Source organism: Erythranthe guttata, chromosome 6 (assembly GCF_056151865.1).
Source record: "Erythranthe guttata isolate IM_541 chromosome 6, IM_541, whole genome shotgun sequence".
NCBI classification, from domain to species: Eukaryota; Viridiplantae; Streptophyta; class Magnoliopsida; order Lamiales; family Phrymaceae; genus Erythranthe; species Erythranthe guttata.
In genome coordinates, this window is record NC_142538.1 from 17079717 (window position 1) to 17097252 (window position 17536).

The 17536-nt window shown below is 36.2% G+C and overlaps 2 protein-coding genes across 4 annotated transcripts; one reads left to right on the forward strand and one right to left on the reverse strand.

Moving 5' to 3' along the window:
• The first annotated feature begins 1272 nt into the window (after nucleotides 1–1272).
• Nucleotides 1273–7294, forward strand: LOC105955372 (U-box domain-containing protein 35). Of its 2 annotated transcripts, none has more exons than XM_088820010.1 (11): nucleotides 1273–1591; nucleotides 2174–2292; nucleotides 2381–2499; nucleotides 2961–3181; nucleotides 3279–3330; nucleotides 3535–3808; nucleotides 4397–4498; nucleotides 4579–4998; nucleotides 5834–6580; nucleotides 6731–6818; nucleotides 6913–7294. In XM_088820010.1, the coding sequence occupies exons 1-11, from the start codon at nucleotides 1396–1398 to the stop codon at nucleotides 6924–6926; spliced, it is 2352 nt and encodes a 783-aa protein (XP_088676136.1). In that variant the 5' UTR covers nucleotides 1273–1395; the 3' UTR covers nucleotides 6927–7294. The 2 variants fall into 2 exon arrangements, with proteins under 2 accessions (XP_088676136.1, XP_088676137.1); XM_088820011.1 differs by having other exon boundaries at nucleotides 2964–3181.
• Nucleotides 7295–7982: 688 nt separating this feature from the next.
• Nucleotides 7983–17007, reverse strand: ITPK4 (inositol 1,3,4-trisphosphate 5/6-kinase 4). 2 transcript variants are annotated; one of them, XM_012979456.2, is made up of 13 exons: nucleotides 16675–17007; nucleotides 15993–16028; nucleotides 14525–14708; nucleotides 14087–14113; nucleotides 13819–13910; nucleotides 12922–12990; nucleotides 12192–12394; nucleotides 11089–11242; nucleotides 10254–10367; nucleotides 9405–9467; nucleotides 8865–9010; nucleotides 8621–8753; nucleotides 7983–8349 (listed from the first exon to the last, which is right to left on the reverse strand). In XM_012979456.2, exons 1-13 carry the CDS (start codon nucleotides 16810–16812, stop codon nucleotides 8194–8196), a joined length of 1515 nt encoding a protein of 504 aa, XP_012834910.2. In that variant the 5' UTR covers nucleotides 16813–17007; the 3' UTR covers nucleotides 7983–8193. The 2 variants fall into 2 exon arrangements, with proteins under 2 accessions (XP_012834910.2, XP_088676138.1); XM_088820012.1 differs by lacking the exon at nucleotides 14087–14113 and having other exon boundaries at nucleotides 16675–16979.
• Nucleotides 17008–17536: the final 529 nt, after the last annotated feature.

Sequence of the window (17536 nt, forward strand, 5' to 3'; positions counted from 1 at the left end):
CATGGGTGCATCCATGTCCTGCTCGGCCTCTGTCTCTGTCTCCTCCTCAATCATCGTACGTGGGGGTACAAAAGCACCAGTGCGTTCCCCACGACGTTTAGAACCGGTAACATTTCTATTATGTGTCCTTCCCTCCCGTTCCGCAGTATTCTCCTCCACCGGATCTGCAGGAGGACGAATCAGGAGTCCTTTCCCTTTTCCCAGTCCGAATTTTTTCGCCCAATTAGACATCCTGTAAACATAAAATTATTATAATTGTCTTTGAATTAACAAAATTATATTAAATTTACTAACTTATTTTAATTCAGAAAAAAAAATATTTATTTTAAATCAGGAAAAAAAAAAAAAAAAAATTAAACCGAACGCCCGGTTTGGGCGTTTCCCGGCCGAACCGACGCCTGGACCGGGCGCCGGTTCGCCCGGGAAACGCCCAAACCGGGCGTCCAAACTGTGATTCCACGCCCAAGTCGGGCGCCGGCAGCATGAACGGACGCCCACTTTGGGCGTCCGTTCATGCAGCCGGCGCCCGACTTGGGCGTTTGGCTACAATTTCCGAAAATTTCAAAAGCCCTACAAATCGATTTGTAGGGCTTTTAAACATGAAATTGGTTGCAAAATCGAGTTACCCATTGCATATAACACATGTAGGTGTTGAAATTACCTGAAAAAATCGAAGCCCAAGCAAGAAATTGGTTGATTTCGAAATTTTTCGAAAAAAAAAAAAATTTTCTGCAAATTTTGGAATGGGGTGGTTTTGGAGAGAATTTAGAATTTTAGGGGTTTTAGAGAGATAAACTGTTTTTTACTTTGAACGGTAAATAGCAGTTATTAAACCGTAAAGAGCATTTTCTTTAATATTTCGATATCCATGTTACATTTATATTGTTAATAATAATGAGAAAATATAAATTCTAGGTTAATATAATGCAAATTTGTGTTCTAAAATATATATATATAAAAAATTACTATTATCATTTGTCATAACATAATGAAGAACACAACAAACTTCAACCAAAATACTGAATTCTGAACGAATTTTCGGTTCGGTATTCGGAACGTGACGAAATTTTGATTAGGCGCGATTCGATCAGTTTATCGAGCTGATGAACGAACACCCATAGCTAGTTGTGGATTCCATTGTCAAAAAAAATAAAAATAATAATAATAATAATAATTTATTTGTATCCAGATAAATTTGTGTTACTAGAAACCTGGGAGTGTTTTCAGGGATGCCATTTACTGGTGTTTTCTCTATGAATGGTGCCTAATATCTGAACCAACAAACATTCCTAAATTTAGAGGATAGTTATATACAAAGAAGCAACAAACATTCCATTCCTACAACCGAAAAATAAAAATAAAAAATAAAAAAATAAAATAGTGAATGAGTGAAAAATGTGGCTTGCGAGTGGAAAAGGGAACAACAACAACAACGCGTCGAGGAGGAACGGGAGGAATGGTCTTGTTGCTGTAGCCATTGATAAGGATAAAGGAAGCCAAGCTGCACTCAAATGGGCCACTGAGAATCTCCTCACCAGGGGCCAAACCGTCATTCTCATCCACGTCGTTCAGAGATCGTCTTTAGCTTCGTGTATGTATCGCACCGCACCTACTTCTCTCCCTCGTTCCTTCGTTCTCTTTTCTTTCTTTCTTTTTTTTTTTTTTTTTTAATTTTGAGATGCCACTAATGGGAAATGTCTTTTTTTCAGACCGGCACACACAATGAGGATCATGTCACGTATGCACTTAGTGTTGAATATATTAACTATTAAATGATTCGCCTCACTAACAAACAAACAACTAACGTTTTTAGATGAAGAGATAGGTCATTCAATATGGTATCAGAGCTTTTGCAATTTTGTGTCATGTGTTTTATGATGATATATATGTAGGGTAAATTCCGCCACTTCTGAGATTAGATCTAATTGACCTTTTCGAGTTTGAAAATTTATCTAGACATCCGTTAACAGTCACTAAATGACGTTTTTACCCTCACCGAGTTATTTTTTCGACGAACTACACCCTGAGCTTAGTTTCTAATTTCACCTCCTTGGGTTTGAAAAATTACGGAAATCTCATAGGATGATCTACAAAGGGGAAATAATTATGTACTATTCTATGTTAGATTTATTTCTATCCTAAATGTAATTTTGGTGCAACTATGTGGATGCAGTTGGCTATAACTTCGCCCTACAGGATCTCAATGGAGCTACGTGTGGCCACAAGCAAGTACACGAAAAGCAAACGAAAGAACTACTACTCACCTTCCATTGCTTTTGTAGTAGAAAAGACGTAAGCCGAATAACGATCTTCTTGGCTCTCTTTTTTTTTTTTCGGGAGTTTTGCTCTTGCAAACTTTTTGTAATTCAATTTGCAACAGATAAATTGCTTCGATGTGGTTCTGGAGGACACAGACGTGGCGAAAGCAATAACGGAATATGTTGCACATGCTGCAATCGAGAACTTGGTTCTTGGAGCATCCCGCCATGGATTTATAAGGTGAAGCTCCCACTACTTTCTTCTCTACTTATACCTGGTGCTGTAAAGTGAAACATGACTTGGAATCATTTAAATGAAACTAGTTATTTTCCACATAATTCAATAATTTAATTGACTGAAATTAGCATTAAAAATCTAAACAATTGTATTATTTAGTAATTTAAATGATACAAAAAAAGAAAGTTACATTATATAAAAAGTTACTCCTCTTAATAGAATTAATGGTGAAACAGTTGATGAGAGGGGTTTTTCTAGTCATTTGATTAGGATTTTCTAGAATCCATGCACATTTATTAGTTTTCTTAATACGTGTGCATTAGCTCAAAAACGACAAATGAAGAGGGAGCATATTGGATGCATTAACTGTGACATCAATAACATACTTAACTAACCATAGTTACTTTATAATTTTTTAGCACATTTTCGACAAGGTTTAATGAACAAATGTTGTTCTGTGGCAGAAGATTAAAAACGGTAGATATACCCATGAGCGTGTCAAAAACAGCACCTGATTTCTGCACGGTTTATGTCATATCCAAAACAAAGATATCTTCTGTGAAGAATGCTTCTCGCCTAGCGCAATTCGTGTCCCCTCTTAAAGCTCAAATACATCAAATGGAGCAGGGCAATGGTAATGTTTCCCCTCCCCAGACATTTCACAAGCACACGCCAAGTATCAGAGGTTCGTCTTTTTTGGCATATATATATATAATGCTACCATCTTATGTTTTCTCATCTGTACACACGGTATTGAAATACTGTGTTTTCTGTCTGAGCAGGTCCAGAAAAGATTTTGCTAAAGGAAAGCGTTGATGACATTGATTTAGTCAAGTAAATCCTCTATCATCTCATCTATATATAAAAAAAGGATAAATTACGGGCATCCCCACGAGGCAAGACTAAATAACTTACAAACTGTTGTGATATTGGTTGTAAGTTATTTAGTCTTACCTCAGGGGAATTTACCCTATAAGAAAAATAGCAAAAACAAATTATACTAAGGCCTGCCTAAACATTTCTATGATATATATACAGGTCACCTTTTTCGAGGGGAAGTAGGTACAATGCGAAGCCGTATGGTGATTTCTCGGAACCTGATACTGACATATCATTCATAAGCTCGGATAGGCCCAGCGTAGATAAGTTAAGCACAGATCGAATATCTGGTTTACTCTTTGACGGCGTTGATTCTTGTCGAACATCACGAGTGTCCACCAGCTCGGATAGTAGCTATGGATCGATTCGCTCGGGGGCCAGAGGGAGTGAACAAAACAGTTTCACTGATTTCTCCTCATCGTCACTCGAAAGTGTAAGGCCTCATGGTCCCAAGATAAGATTATGCAATCATATGAGAACCCAATTGTATAATTGCACTAGTGAAAAGTCCAATACACAATCCCCGATAAAACAAGATAAGAGCTCATTTCTTTCATAATTTTGGGCCGGCCTGAAAAGTTATTGCACTGCCCAAATATCTAATAAGATCTAATTATTTAATTGCTCGTGATTTATCTTACCAACTAAACGAGGCCTAAGGAGATTAATCTTGATGACAAAGGCCTCGTTTGGTTCCTAAGATAAGATTAGCCAATATAACATTACATAATCTTATGAAAACACAATTATATTGTTGGGGGACGAAGGTCCAGCATATAATCTCTCAATTAGCCCAGATTAGAGCCATTTTTTCCACAATTGCTGGCTGGCCCGAAGAGTTATAGCACTAACCAAAAATCCAATTATTTAATTAATCATGGTTAATCTGACCAAGCAAATGCGGCCTAATATTAGCACGCTAAGAAGTTGAAGAAAATTAGTTTACAAGATTAAGAGACCTCACCATTTGTAGATACAAAGCTCATTTTGTGATCCACAGAATGTGATTTGAATTATGTAGGATGACGTGGAAGCCGAAATGAGAAGGCTAAAGCTCGAGCTGCAGAGGACTATGGAAATGTACAGCACTGCCTGTAAAGCAGCTCTAACAGCACAACAAAAGGTAAGAATCAAAGGCATACGTAAACGATATTAGATATTTTACCAATTCCCACTTCTCTGTATAACTTTTCGAGCATACAGGCGGTGGAGCTTCATCGATGGCGTATGGACGAAGAACGGAGACTAGAAGAGGCTCGGCTTTCTGAGGAATCTGCAAAGCTGACCGCCGAACAGGAAAAAGCCAAGTGCAGAGCAGCCATGGAGAACGCTGAAGCAGCTCAGCGAATTGCGGAAATCGAGTCCCAAAAGAGAGCAAGCGCTGAAATGAAAGCTCTTCAGGAATCGGATGAGAAAGACAAGGCGATGAGCATGTCACAGTTGAGATACAGAAGATATTGTATCGAAGAGATTGAGGAGGCGACAGAGTATTTTGCTGAAGCACGAAAAGTTGGAGAAGGTGGCTATGGACCTGTATATAAATGTTACCTCGATCATACACCTGTTGCAGTTAAGGTTTTGCGACCTGATGCTGCTCAAGGAAGATCACAGTTTCACAAAGAGGTAAGACAAGAACAGAAGTTTTTCAATTGTAAAACCTCACCATTTAGGGAGTTGTGTGCTAAAAAATGCATTATAGGGGGGTTGTTGCTAATAGTAATAACACGTGGACTTCTTTAGCAATTTGATATAACACAGGGGTATTAAATGCAATAAACTTTATAAACTAATTATGGTTAGTTAGATAAATGTGATTCATGTCACAGTTAACGCATTTAATACACTTTATACTCTGCATCTTCATACATCATGTGAACTTCGACGGTTAGGATTAGTTTGTACTATTTACATTTTTATTTAGGACAAAATGCACTTCGCTCCCTATAAATTTTCCAGATTCACAACTACCCCTTAAAAATTGAAAAAAGAAACGACCTCCCTTTAAAATATTGTTTCAGTTGCACTTTGCCCCAAAACATAATTTATGATGGGTAAGTTGCAACAAAATAACATTTTAGAGGGGCGAGCAAATAATATTTTTCAAGGCAACGTGCAAAATAATAACATGTTTAAGGGGTGATTGTGTAACAAAAACACTCACTTTCGTAGAATAATGCATCGAAATCTCGATATCGGAGCAACTTGCAACAAAAATAACTTTTCGAATGGGTGCACTCACTTTATTTTTTTTTAATGTTGAAGGGAAACTGCGAATATTTAAAATTTTTAGGGGTGAAATACAATTTGCCCTTTTATTTAATATTTGCTAATGAAATAAAGCTTTTAGTATTAATATTAATCAATTATACTATTAGACAATATGTCAATAATTTACTAAAATCAATGCAAAAATGCACGTGTTCACTTACTAGTTCCGCGGCATATACGAACAACGCAGGTTGAAGTGCTGAGTTGCATGAGACACCCCAACATGGTGCTACTCCTCGGAGCATGCCCGGAATACGGTTGTCTAGTTTACGAATACATGGCTAAAGGCAGCCTTGAGGACCGTCTCTTCAGGAGAGGAAACACTGGTGCTCTCTCATGGCCACTTCGGTTCAGAATTGCTGCAGAGATTGCCACTGGCCTGCACTTTCTCCACCAGACAAAACCAGAGCCATTGGTCCACCGTGACCTCAAACCAGGAAACATCCTACTGGACCAGAACTACGTCAGCAAAATCAGCGATGTTGGGCTGGCGAGGCTCGTACCTCCTTCTGTTGCCGATGACGTCACACAGTACAGGATGACGTCAGCGGCCGGAACTTTCTGCTACATAGATCCTGAGTATCAACAAACGGGGATGCTTGGGGTCAAATCGGACGTTTATTCGTTCGGTGTGGTGCTGCTGCAGATTATAACAGCCAAGCAAGCGATGGGTTTGACTCACCACATAAGCCGTTCGATTGAGAAGGGGACGTTCGCAGAGATGCTAGATCCTGCCGTACCAGATTGGCCGGTTGAGGAAGCTTTGGTATTTGCGAAGCTGGCTCTTCAGTGTGCTGAGCTTAGGCGGAAAGACAGGCCGGATCTCGGGCGAGTCGTTTTGCCAGAGCTCAATAGGTTAAGAGACTTTGGTGATGAAAACATGAACCAGTTTCTGGTTCCCTCCTCCTGTCACAGAGCTGCTTCTGCAGATAATATGGTCAGTAACTGAGAACATATTAGACTTTAACCTCTTCTAAAGCAATTACAAGTGGAAAAATACGAAATTTTTAAGTCTCTTTATAAAATACTCTAAAAATATCTCAGAAGACTTGAAATGACTCTGGAAACTCTGCAACATCTTATGCAGGCAGCAAAGAGTGACCCTCATGCATCATCCAAACACAGCGATCTGAAGGACTATGCAAGCTCAGCATCTCTGCCAGACAACCTGTCAGGTATAATCAAGAACAACCTGCAAAAGACTTAGCATTGCGTAATCAAACATAAAGGGTTGTTAACTTACTATACTTTCGTCTTTTTATCTTACAGAAACTACTGAATGAACAACAGCAGGAAAGTTCGTTAAAAACAATCAATGCACGAATTTTCATCGGTTACCATGGTTCTTTTTCTCTCTTAGTGATGCTTTTGTAGCTGCACTAGCAAAAGGGAGCTCGGGCGAAAATCTCTGAAGCTCGTCAGCTGTTTTAGTTATAGAAAGAGTGAAAAGTTCGAAGAAAGGGTGATGCTTTGCTAGTCATATAAGTACAGTACCTATGCTTGTCTGTATATATGCAACACAACATGATGTAAAAACTTTTGACATCATGTCCAAGAGCAGAACTATGTGTAATATGTATGTCAATATCTAAAAGTCTGCGTACAGATAATCTTAACTGTTCAATTATGGTACAGTCCACCAATTGCTTTATGTGCCTTGTATTCATCACATATTTTTTGGGTCCTCCATATTTCACTTGAAATCAAACACCAAATGTTAATGTATGTTAAAAATCATTAAGCAGACAAAACAAATCTGAACACTTTCTTCATTAGCTAAGATATAAATCTCTTATCGAGGTCAACCTGTTCCATGAAAAGTAGTAGATATATAGAAGGATGTCAGCATTACTCAAACATGATTTTACTTGATCAACACTATCTAGGCTCAAGTTAGAGAAAGCTCGAAAGGGAATACAGAAAGAATGTCGTATTCAATGAGATGAGACACTATACAAAGTTAAAGAATACATTATCCTGCTCAAATCAATTCATTTCCATCGACAATTTCATACATCGTCCATTAATACGCAACCACCTAATAATATCTGATTTGGGTATGAAAAGTTGAGTTCAAATGTAGTTCTCGTTCACAATTCACAAAACTTGTACTATATGTCAGTACCTGCTTAAACTGAATCTTGATCTGTCTTGACTACTAGTTCTGAAACTGTTTTAGCTGATTTAGATCGGGAGGCACTCTCTACTGCATCTCTAATATCAGGTGATGCCCTTGATTTACTCCATTAACAGACTATATAATCTACTTCACCGACTACCATTCTGCATCTTTGCCCCATTTTGTTAGGTAAACATACAACAACACAGCAAAAGTCATATATTACTCAAAGGGCCCTTCTTAGAAAGCAAAGCAAATGTATTCTCGTAAAAATCACCATATTACAGAATTAAATTAAATTAGTATAAAAGACTACAAGACCATATATGTAATACTGGTAGACAGGCAACAAAGAAAAGATGTCAAAGAAGAATCACTAAAAATTCCATGTTAACATCAACTAGCATCCATCAGAAAATTAGAAAAGAAAACTAGAAGGTTTCTGTAGGTTGTTTGCTCTTTCCTGAAACTATCTTCTCCTTCAAAGCATCCCAAAAGGCAGGTATTGCAACATCATCAGGAACTTCCTTGAATGATGGCAGGTAATTCACATCCACAATAACATGGTCACCAGTGCCTTCCTGAACCTGGCATTTACAAAATGCAGATACTGTAAGAGCTCGTTTTTTAATCATGATAGGACTTCATATGGAATAGGACTCAATAAATAAATAAACAAATATAGATTGTCTTTTCGGTCTTTACTAACTTAATTTATTTTTCTGTTTTAGTTCTTATTTCTGCAGTATTTTGTAATATATCAAAGAGCTAATGTTTTCATTCAATGATAAATTGAACAACACTAGTTTCTTTTTTTTTCTTCTTTTTCTTTTTTAAAAGAATTTGAAAGCCACTCACAACAACATCAAAGCCGAATATAGTAAGGTCAAGCGTTCTTCTAAGCCAATCTGCCGCACCATTCACAAGCTCAAGATCAACCTGACTACTATTACCACTAAGTCCTTCTTTAGCAACAGGAAGAGATTTTAGGCTGCCAAAAAAAGAAAAAACAAAAGTTTCGTCATTTTTCTGAATACCATAAAGGAAAAATCAGAATCAATAATGTGATAAAAAAGCGGAGGAGCAAGGAAACACATAATGCCTGTCAAAGTGTAAAGGCTTCAGTCCCTTCTCCGCAAATAAATTCATTAAAGTGTCTGCATTTGGTATAGACTTCTTGATTGCATAAAAAATCTTTCCTCCCAAGGCATAGAATTTGTAAAGCACAGCTGAATGATCAACATATTCCTGCAAATAAATTTCATTTCACGGTGCAGTTCTCAGGGAAGCCAATATAGCAGAAGATAATTCGGTAGATGAACTGCCGACTACAGAGACTTCGATGACACAGTTATCATGCTATATGGAAGCCCAAAGAAAAGAGTTATACTATGCCAACATTGCCGTAGGTAGCATATTTAGGTCTTATTATCACCCAAAACCCTTAACAATTAGCGTGGGGATTAATTGATAATTCCACTTGAAATGAAAGGTATATGAATGCGACTCAGTCTATTTGTTCTTCACCAACAAAATAAGGCAAAATTCATGTATGTAATTGGAGGCTGCTCTAAGCCAAAATCAGATCACAAGTAAAGAAACTCTATTTAACAAAGCTCGGTGACTTATCGAAGTCCCTGACCTGCACAACTGCTGGAAGAGGAACATTGAGATCCTTGTAATGATCCACCTTAAAAACAATTGCCTGCAACAAATATCAAAGCAGACCTCAACTTCTAAACAAGTCATCACGAAAGCTGCCGGAGTACCAAAATTAAAAATATTCTTGCATAGATGCAGAAAATGAACAGGGTCACGCCGGATCTTAATAAGGCCCAGCAACTAAAATTCGCCGCATAACTTGGTTGATCATTTTGCGACTTTGCGTACAGAGAACAGTTTATTTTGACTTGATTGTATTATAAAATTATACTTGATCGTACAATTAATTATCAATCAAACTCCCTCTCCGCCAAATTTATCATCATGTTATACTTTTCACAGTTCAGCTAGGCGGCTTCTTAATAAACACCCAATCAAGTAAAATAAGCCATTCAAACATTTGGTCATTACTTCAATTGAGACTAAGACACAAACCAAATGCTTAAAATCCCATCCGCCAAAATATGTAAACCTTGTGTCCAAAATAAGGTTAAGGAAGTAAATAACTATACGAGGAGATGAACTACAATAGATTCGATTAAGTGGTCACAAAGCAATGGCTTAGCAAAATATAACAGATACTTTAGAGTTTAGTAGTAAGACAAGCAGTTTCTTAACACAAGGAACAGATGTGTCACAAGGACAAAATGTAAAAATATTACTAGCCTGGAAATGGAAAAGGTTAAAGTAAAAAAGTGAAAACCATCACATTGGAAGAATTTCTTAAAAGAAATAAAAATACAGTTAATCATTTAGTTCCTGAGAAGTTAAGAATCAAAGATTTAAAAATACTTGATTATGAATTCAGATTTAATCAAAACACACATACCATACTGTGAGCATCAGATACACCGCATGCAACTTGAGGTTTCACTATATTTGGCAAAGACAAATTTGCTTCTGCTAGCCTTTGATCCAAATTGGGCTCGTCAAAGCTATCAACCTGCAGTGCGGAGTCAAATAAGCTTAACTGAAATGCTAATAAAGTTTAGGGGGGAGATGTTCTTTTCTTGTGATTAGTGAAATTACCTTCATATAAATGAACAGTAAATAAAACTAAAAAAAAATTTGATCACAAGAAGAAATATAAGATAAGCAATGACAATGTGCAATTGCACAGATAAGGCAAACTCGAATGAACACAAAAATATCTTCTTTCCATCAGTATTTTACACGGTCCAGGATATCACAACAGCCTAACTAAGATGTTACAGGACCAATCTCTACATTGGAGAATAATATCACCTTTAGAAGCAAAAACAGAAATATGTTGTCCTTCACATACTGGAACGTGAAAGAAGGAAATTTTGATCTGCGTATTGAGGATAGTTAACTTAAATATAAACTCATGCTTATTTGAAGCTGCATATAAGAAGAGAGAAAATGAATTTAACATCAACCTTGTTTAGTCATTTCCTCTCAGTTTAAGAAGGCTATTGGTCTCACAACTGCATATAAGAAGGCTATTGGTCTCACAACTTACACTAATATATACATTTTCGTTTCAACAACTCTTATCCCCGGAGAGATTTTAATCGGTGAAGAATCAAAGAAACAATATGCTGCATTTAGACTCCAGTCCGATATAGACAAAACATGGATGGATTCTTCTCAATCAATGAATTCTATGCCATCACAGAAGAGATGTAATTATGATAATTGACCTTGAGAAAATGTGGAGCCCTGATTTTATGACGACCTTGAATGTTGACAGTTTCGAGGCCAATTAGAATCTGCTGGATTTTCAACCGATCTAATATAGGGAAAATGTTGTTAAATGGGTCAATTACACAACAATCCAGCTGGAGTTTGATATTCCTGCAAGGCAATAGGCATATGTCTAACAAAGATTCTTAACCATAACAAAAAATAGGATTGAACACATCAAATTGCAAGTTTTCCCTAATACTTCTGTTCATATCTATTGAATTTTCTAAAATCAATTCAGTTACTTTTTCTGGTAAGTTGCAAAATGTAAAAAAGAATGGCAGTAAAAAGGAGGGCAAAGGACAGCAGCTGCTTTTTGTGGCACCTAGTGGATAGTTGATCAACAAGAACAAACAAAATATAAGAGAAATCAAAACCCCTCTCTGTATCACAAGCTATGCATGTATCAACTCAAGTTCATCAATTTCAAGAGTATGAGGCATTCAGAGGAAGATGTACGAAGGGTCATGTCAGATTTCACACCATGTTTAAGCATAGAATTATAATTTCTGAAAAAAAGAAGCCCTTGTTGCAAAAAATATCCATGTAATCTACTTATAAGTTATATCTAGGAAGCGCGATTAAATACCGATATTACGGCGCTGCAACTGATATAACTCTGTAAGTTGATCTTGGACCACCCAAGGTCCCCAGGAAAACCATATATCATGAAAAGTCATAACAGGAGTCCTATATCCATATATTGTGGAAGTAGATCCTGTTATATGACTTCAGCATGCTAGGGCATGACAGAACATACCTCTTAGCATAAAGATCATGCACAGTTATATGTTTCTCCAACAAACTATCTATATAAAAAATGTGAGCAAGACTCTATCAGCTAATAAAACTTCAACTAAATTTGCTAAAGAAAAGTTTAAAATACATAGAGTTGAACCAACAAGCAATGGGCAGAATAGAGAGTTTCAAAAGCAACCAGATTTTTTATGTTGCATTACCGGAACAAATGATATCAATATGCTAGCATATCCATTCATGCCAATGCCAAATAGACAAAACACTAGAGACAACAAATACAAAGTAAAAATTTCAGATTTACCTTTGCAACTCCTGCAGATTTGTTGTAAAAGTAACTCTGTCACTGAACTCTGAAGGACTATCCATGTCAATAGCCAAAATCTCATCAGTTGCCTTATGAAGAACTGCATCAACCAGTTTCAACTGAGATGACATGGGAAGTCCGTAATTGAGGGGCAAAAATATCAGTCCGTTTTGTGTTGGACACAACGGAAAGGCACCTCTCTGCAAAATGTGAGACAGTGTAAGAATATCTGATTTCTGGCAAGCAACTCATCATTCATGATTCATGAGGCAGTCAAGACAACGTTGCTTATAGCAGAGTTCAAGAGCTACCAAATTAAGTCATCAAAACAAACTTCTCTTAGATGCTCATTTCATTTGTCTTTCCTGTGGTTTTATGCTAAAAAAATGAGTTCTTTCTAAAAAGAATAGGTTTATGTTAACATAACTAAAACAATAATAGCACAATCTTCCACAGGCTCTAAGTTATAATTCATCAGTTTCATGCAATAAGGTTATGCCTGAAGCTACAATGTCAAAGGTCCATCTGGAATTCAGGATTTCACTTTTAGCTGTCAAAATGATCCTTCATATCATCTTATGTTGACATCCACCAAAGTAACTGGAGGTATTAAATTTGAACTTAGTATAGAGACTTATCAACAAACAAGTCAAGAATCACTTCAAACAGGTCATAGAAGCCATTAAAATTAATGCAAAAATAATTGGCATTTGCCTGACAAAATTACCTTTGCAAAATCTTCTTCTCGAGAAGGCTTCATCACATAGCCCACTGTCAAGGCCTCTTTACCCATTGCCTGCGACAGTGAAACATTTTGGAAGTTATTGAATGCAACAAATCACATTCAGGGATTATAAATGAGCAAGTATTAGGAAAATGACACGAATTATCTAACTGGTCCGTACTGGTGAAAAAAACAAATTTTACAAAGGCAACATTAAAATGTTTATATGCCCAGATAAATTAGTGTTCGGGATTGAGGGCTGGAAAATGTCAGATGGCTTCTCAAAGCTGAGAGAATCAGCTACTTAGCAAGGTTGCAAGATTTTATGAGTTGCAGTATCCCTTTCAAATACAGATGTAAGAGCACACCGAGAATATCAACAAGCATAATCAATGTAATTAAAAAACTAAGAGTGGAAGTACAAATACTTACAATGATAAAGGTTTTACAAAATGATATAATGCTGAAGAAAACTGAGAATACGAACAATTCTGAACACAGCAATAAGGATACCAAACTCATATCCTACAGGCATTAGCTCTTTAATACTGAATATATCACTCTTCACATGATCCTTTATCCTTATCCTAATCTAACAATTTCATGGTGATTAAACAAGGTAAATCATGGGACTGTGTCCGGTCAGTTTCATGGTTATAGTTATAATGAACAGTCCGTGTCCTAACACATTTGGCATATTTAAACTTCACCCAGGATCACTTGAATTTTAAATATTTGGGTCAAATGATGTAATACGCAGGTTCAAATATATCTCATTTCAAGGACAAAAGGTTAACATATGAAACTAACTTCACTATACCTTACCAGATGCAAAAGTCCGAAAACTACACACGGAAAGGCAAAGGTTATAACATATGGAAAGGGAAAACCCACAAATACCTTTTTATTCAAATTGCAGATTAACAGAGGCAGCTCTTCAAGTTTGTGAATAGATATGCTCGACATCCCAGTTGCAACAACATATTCAACATCTGTACAGAAGTACAACTCGTTTTAGCAGATAACTAATCTTCTACAGCTTGATGAAGCTAAGATTTACCAAACAGACATCCTTAACAAATAGCATAGAAAAGGACAACGAATTATCTTATGAACAGTGATGAGAAATACAATTATTAGCACAGATTTGGAAGGTAGCAATGCTTACCGTTGGATGGTCTTTTTTCAGCAGACCCTGTAAAAAGATTAAAGATACAAGATATAAGATGGCGTGGCATAACTCTGCAACAAGAGAGATGGTCTAATAAAATAAGGCATTTCTTTGTTTGGCTGTTCCTCTTAAGTCTACCAATTTAAGAATGATATCAACCCTTTATTTCAATTATTGTTGATTATATAATAGCTTATGCTTATTGGTTACCACATCAATTAATTTGCAGCAATCTTTTTATCAGCACAAGACACTTTTACATTGCAGCATTAGCAAGGTAAGAGAGTTCAAAAGTGTTGATTGACTTATCACTATTTTACAAATAGAAAAACCCCCTTACTTCCTAAGGACCGGGTCATGTTTTAATAGAAATAAGAATATTTGTCTTTTTTATTCATGCCTTCTTTAATGAGTTGAGCAACTAGTGCAGCTTACCAACTATAACCTTCAACCAGCCAGAACCATGATAGAGGTCCTCCCTGAAACTAGAAACTACATGAATAAAACATCCTCCATTGTCCTCCCAAACTCGAGAAACCTCACTTGAAATATCATCCTGTAGTGACAAGTAGAAGATAGGGCACGTGTAGGTTTTGGCCGTCTCTTGAAGAAGACACTCCTATAAAAAGTAAAGACAATTTTAGTTTCTTCATTGTTCAATTGGTATTGCAGCGATAGCATTATGAAGAAAAATGATAACCCAATGACGTAAATCCAGTATACCTATTCTACAAGTAACGAATCAATCAACAAGTGAATTGTCCTAAAATTTTAGTTAGAGAACTTATTTGGCTTGAGCAGGTAATATGTCATCATTTTTTTATTTTTTTTTTAAATTTCAACATAATATTAAATTGATAAGAAATTAGTGAAGTGTATAATCGCACACAAAGGAATACTCTGGTCAGAAGTCAAATTTTTACACACATATCACTTGGCCAGCAAAACCCAACAATAAAACTATCAACTGATGTTACGTGCATAGTGAGCTTAATGCATCCATAGAAAGCAGAGACTCCAACTGAAAAAAATGTTTTAATGTTCAAGGGTATAGAAAAGGCAAAACAGGGCTAGAAGTTCAATATAATAGACAAAGATCTGAATACTGAGGGTTGTCAAGCTCCCTACTCTTGCAATCGTTAAACCAATAAAGCTCGAGATAAACAATTTACAAGGATGTTTCGCACGAGTTAACAAATTTATGGAATCTAGATTGACCTTGATTGCACAACATCAGAAAATGACAAATGTGAATTATTAATAGTTGATCTCCCGGCCAAATTATGTGTGGCTGCTGATTTAGCAAACACCATCATAGACTAAGGCATTCATGTTTTCCTAAATGCGTTTCACAATTTAAGATCTACTCTTTTTGAATAACTATATATTCTTTATATTGCATCGCTTATAATCAAGTTTTTTACCACATAAAAGAGCATAAAGAAACTAGACTGCTGTTGTCCTTGAGGTTGGACCATTAGCAACTGATTTGCAAACTACGCTACAACTCCAAATTCCTATATAGCGTATGAACTTCAACACATCCGAACATATAGCATCTATTTCTGAACAATATACTTTAAATGGCTAGACATTTTTCTGGTCTGGCAAAGAAATGCAGACTAAACCTGGACAAATTAGATCGAAAACATAAGTTATTGCGTTTTTGCCATTCTGCTCTACAAGTTAAGCTTTACAAAGTGAAAAGTGTTCCTCAGATATGGGAAAATGCAAACTTAAACTGACGCTTGAATATACTGGGAATGCTTAGGAAACTCAACACTGCTTGACAGATTATCTATCTGATCATAAATTAAACTCAGCATAAATGATCCCCTTTGAGTTAGTATAAGATAAACGAACGGCACAGAAAAAAAGGGGGAAAAAAAAAAAGGAACCTCACATTTGGACTTGAAAGATCCTGTTCGTGAGATATACCCTGCAAAATTTGTAGATAACTTGGGCCATCAAAACTACGTATATTATAAATTTCAAAAAAAAACTATGTCTATTAAAAGATAAATAAAAAGTGCTTACAAAGGATATTAGCCCTCCTAATAAAACATAAGAGCACAATTGTGATTTTTTTTACTGCACATCCCATAAATTCAACCATAATCTATATGTCCAAACTGATTCTTCACCTTGTTATGCAAAGAACTAATAACTAAAAACTAAAATTGCCCTACAGTGCCGTAAACTTCGTCAACTCAGATTCATTCAGGGACATCACTAACTATTCGGAGATCTTACAAATTTGGGGATTACATCTCACTTTTACCTAATAATTTATTTATTTTCAGACAAAAGAAACAAAGGTATTATGAATGATGAACAGTACATAGCATGATTAATTCAAGATATCTATAAAATAAAAAAATTAAATAACCAACAAATCGAATTTTCTGAACGAAGGATCAGCTCCTAGAGGCATGTGATTGGGGTTTCAAAATTCAAAATTCTCATTTACATAGTCAAACAAATTTTACATTCGAAACAACCAATTTGACGCATTCAAAATGAACATTAACTGCATAATAATAGCGATTTCGGATTTAAATAAATTTGGGGGAAAAAAATGTTACCGTTTGGATTTTGGAGTAGAGTAGCTTGCGGAGCAGAAAATCGGCGCCGGAGCGGAGGACGGCATCTCCACTTACATCATCGCCGGCGGAGGGCAATAGTACGGAGGAGTCCAGCAGAATCCCTCTCACTCCACCCATATTTCTTCCTCAATATTCGCTGTGTGTGTGAGTTTTTGCGGTGTAAAATGTGTGTGCATGCAGAGCTTTTTGTTCACAGCAGAGCATAAGAATGCGTACTTCTGAGGCAGCGAATTTCCGATCCTCGGAGAAGGTGGAAAATAAAGTCCGGTTATTTAATTTTGAGTAAATAGCACTTTAACCCCTCTGTGTTTTGAACTTTGCACACATGACCCTTGTACTTTCAATATAATTACATGACTCCCTCTAGTTTGAATTTTGTGCACTTGACTTCCTTGTATTTTCAATATAAGCACATAGCCACTAGGTATTTTTAGAAGAAGAATTTTTTTAAAGTAGAAGAGGATTATATGTTTATATTAAAATGCAAACGGGTTATCTGCTATATTGAAAATATAACAGCGTTATGCACACAAAGTTCAAACAATAAGGAGGTTAAGTGTTATTTACTGTTTAAAAACATAGATTACATACATGGCAGTGTTAAATCATGCACTAAAATTTACTGAATCATACTCGTAAATTAAAAAGTTTTTCTCTCTAACGTTATAAAATTATTTCTCTATCACCTCTTCCCCTTAGGGCATTCTCTCAAAACCACTCAAGAGCAAACACGAATTAACCATATTCGTACCAAATTTATGATTCCAAGAATTCTCTTCAACATCTATTAAATTTTTTTTTTTAAATAACTTTTTAAATATTTAGTATTGTTTATTAAATA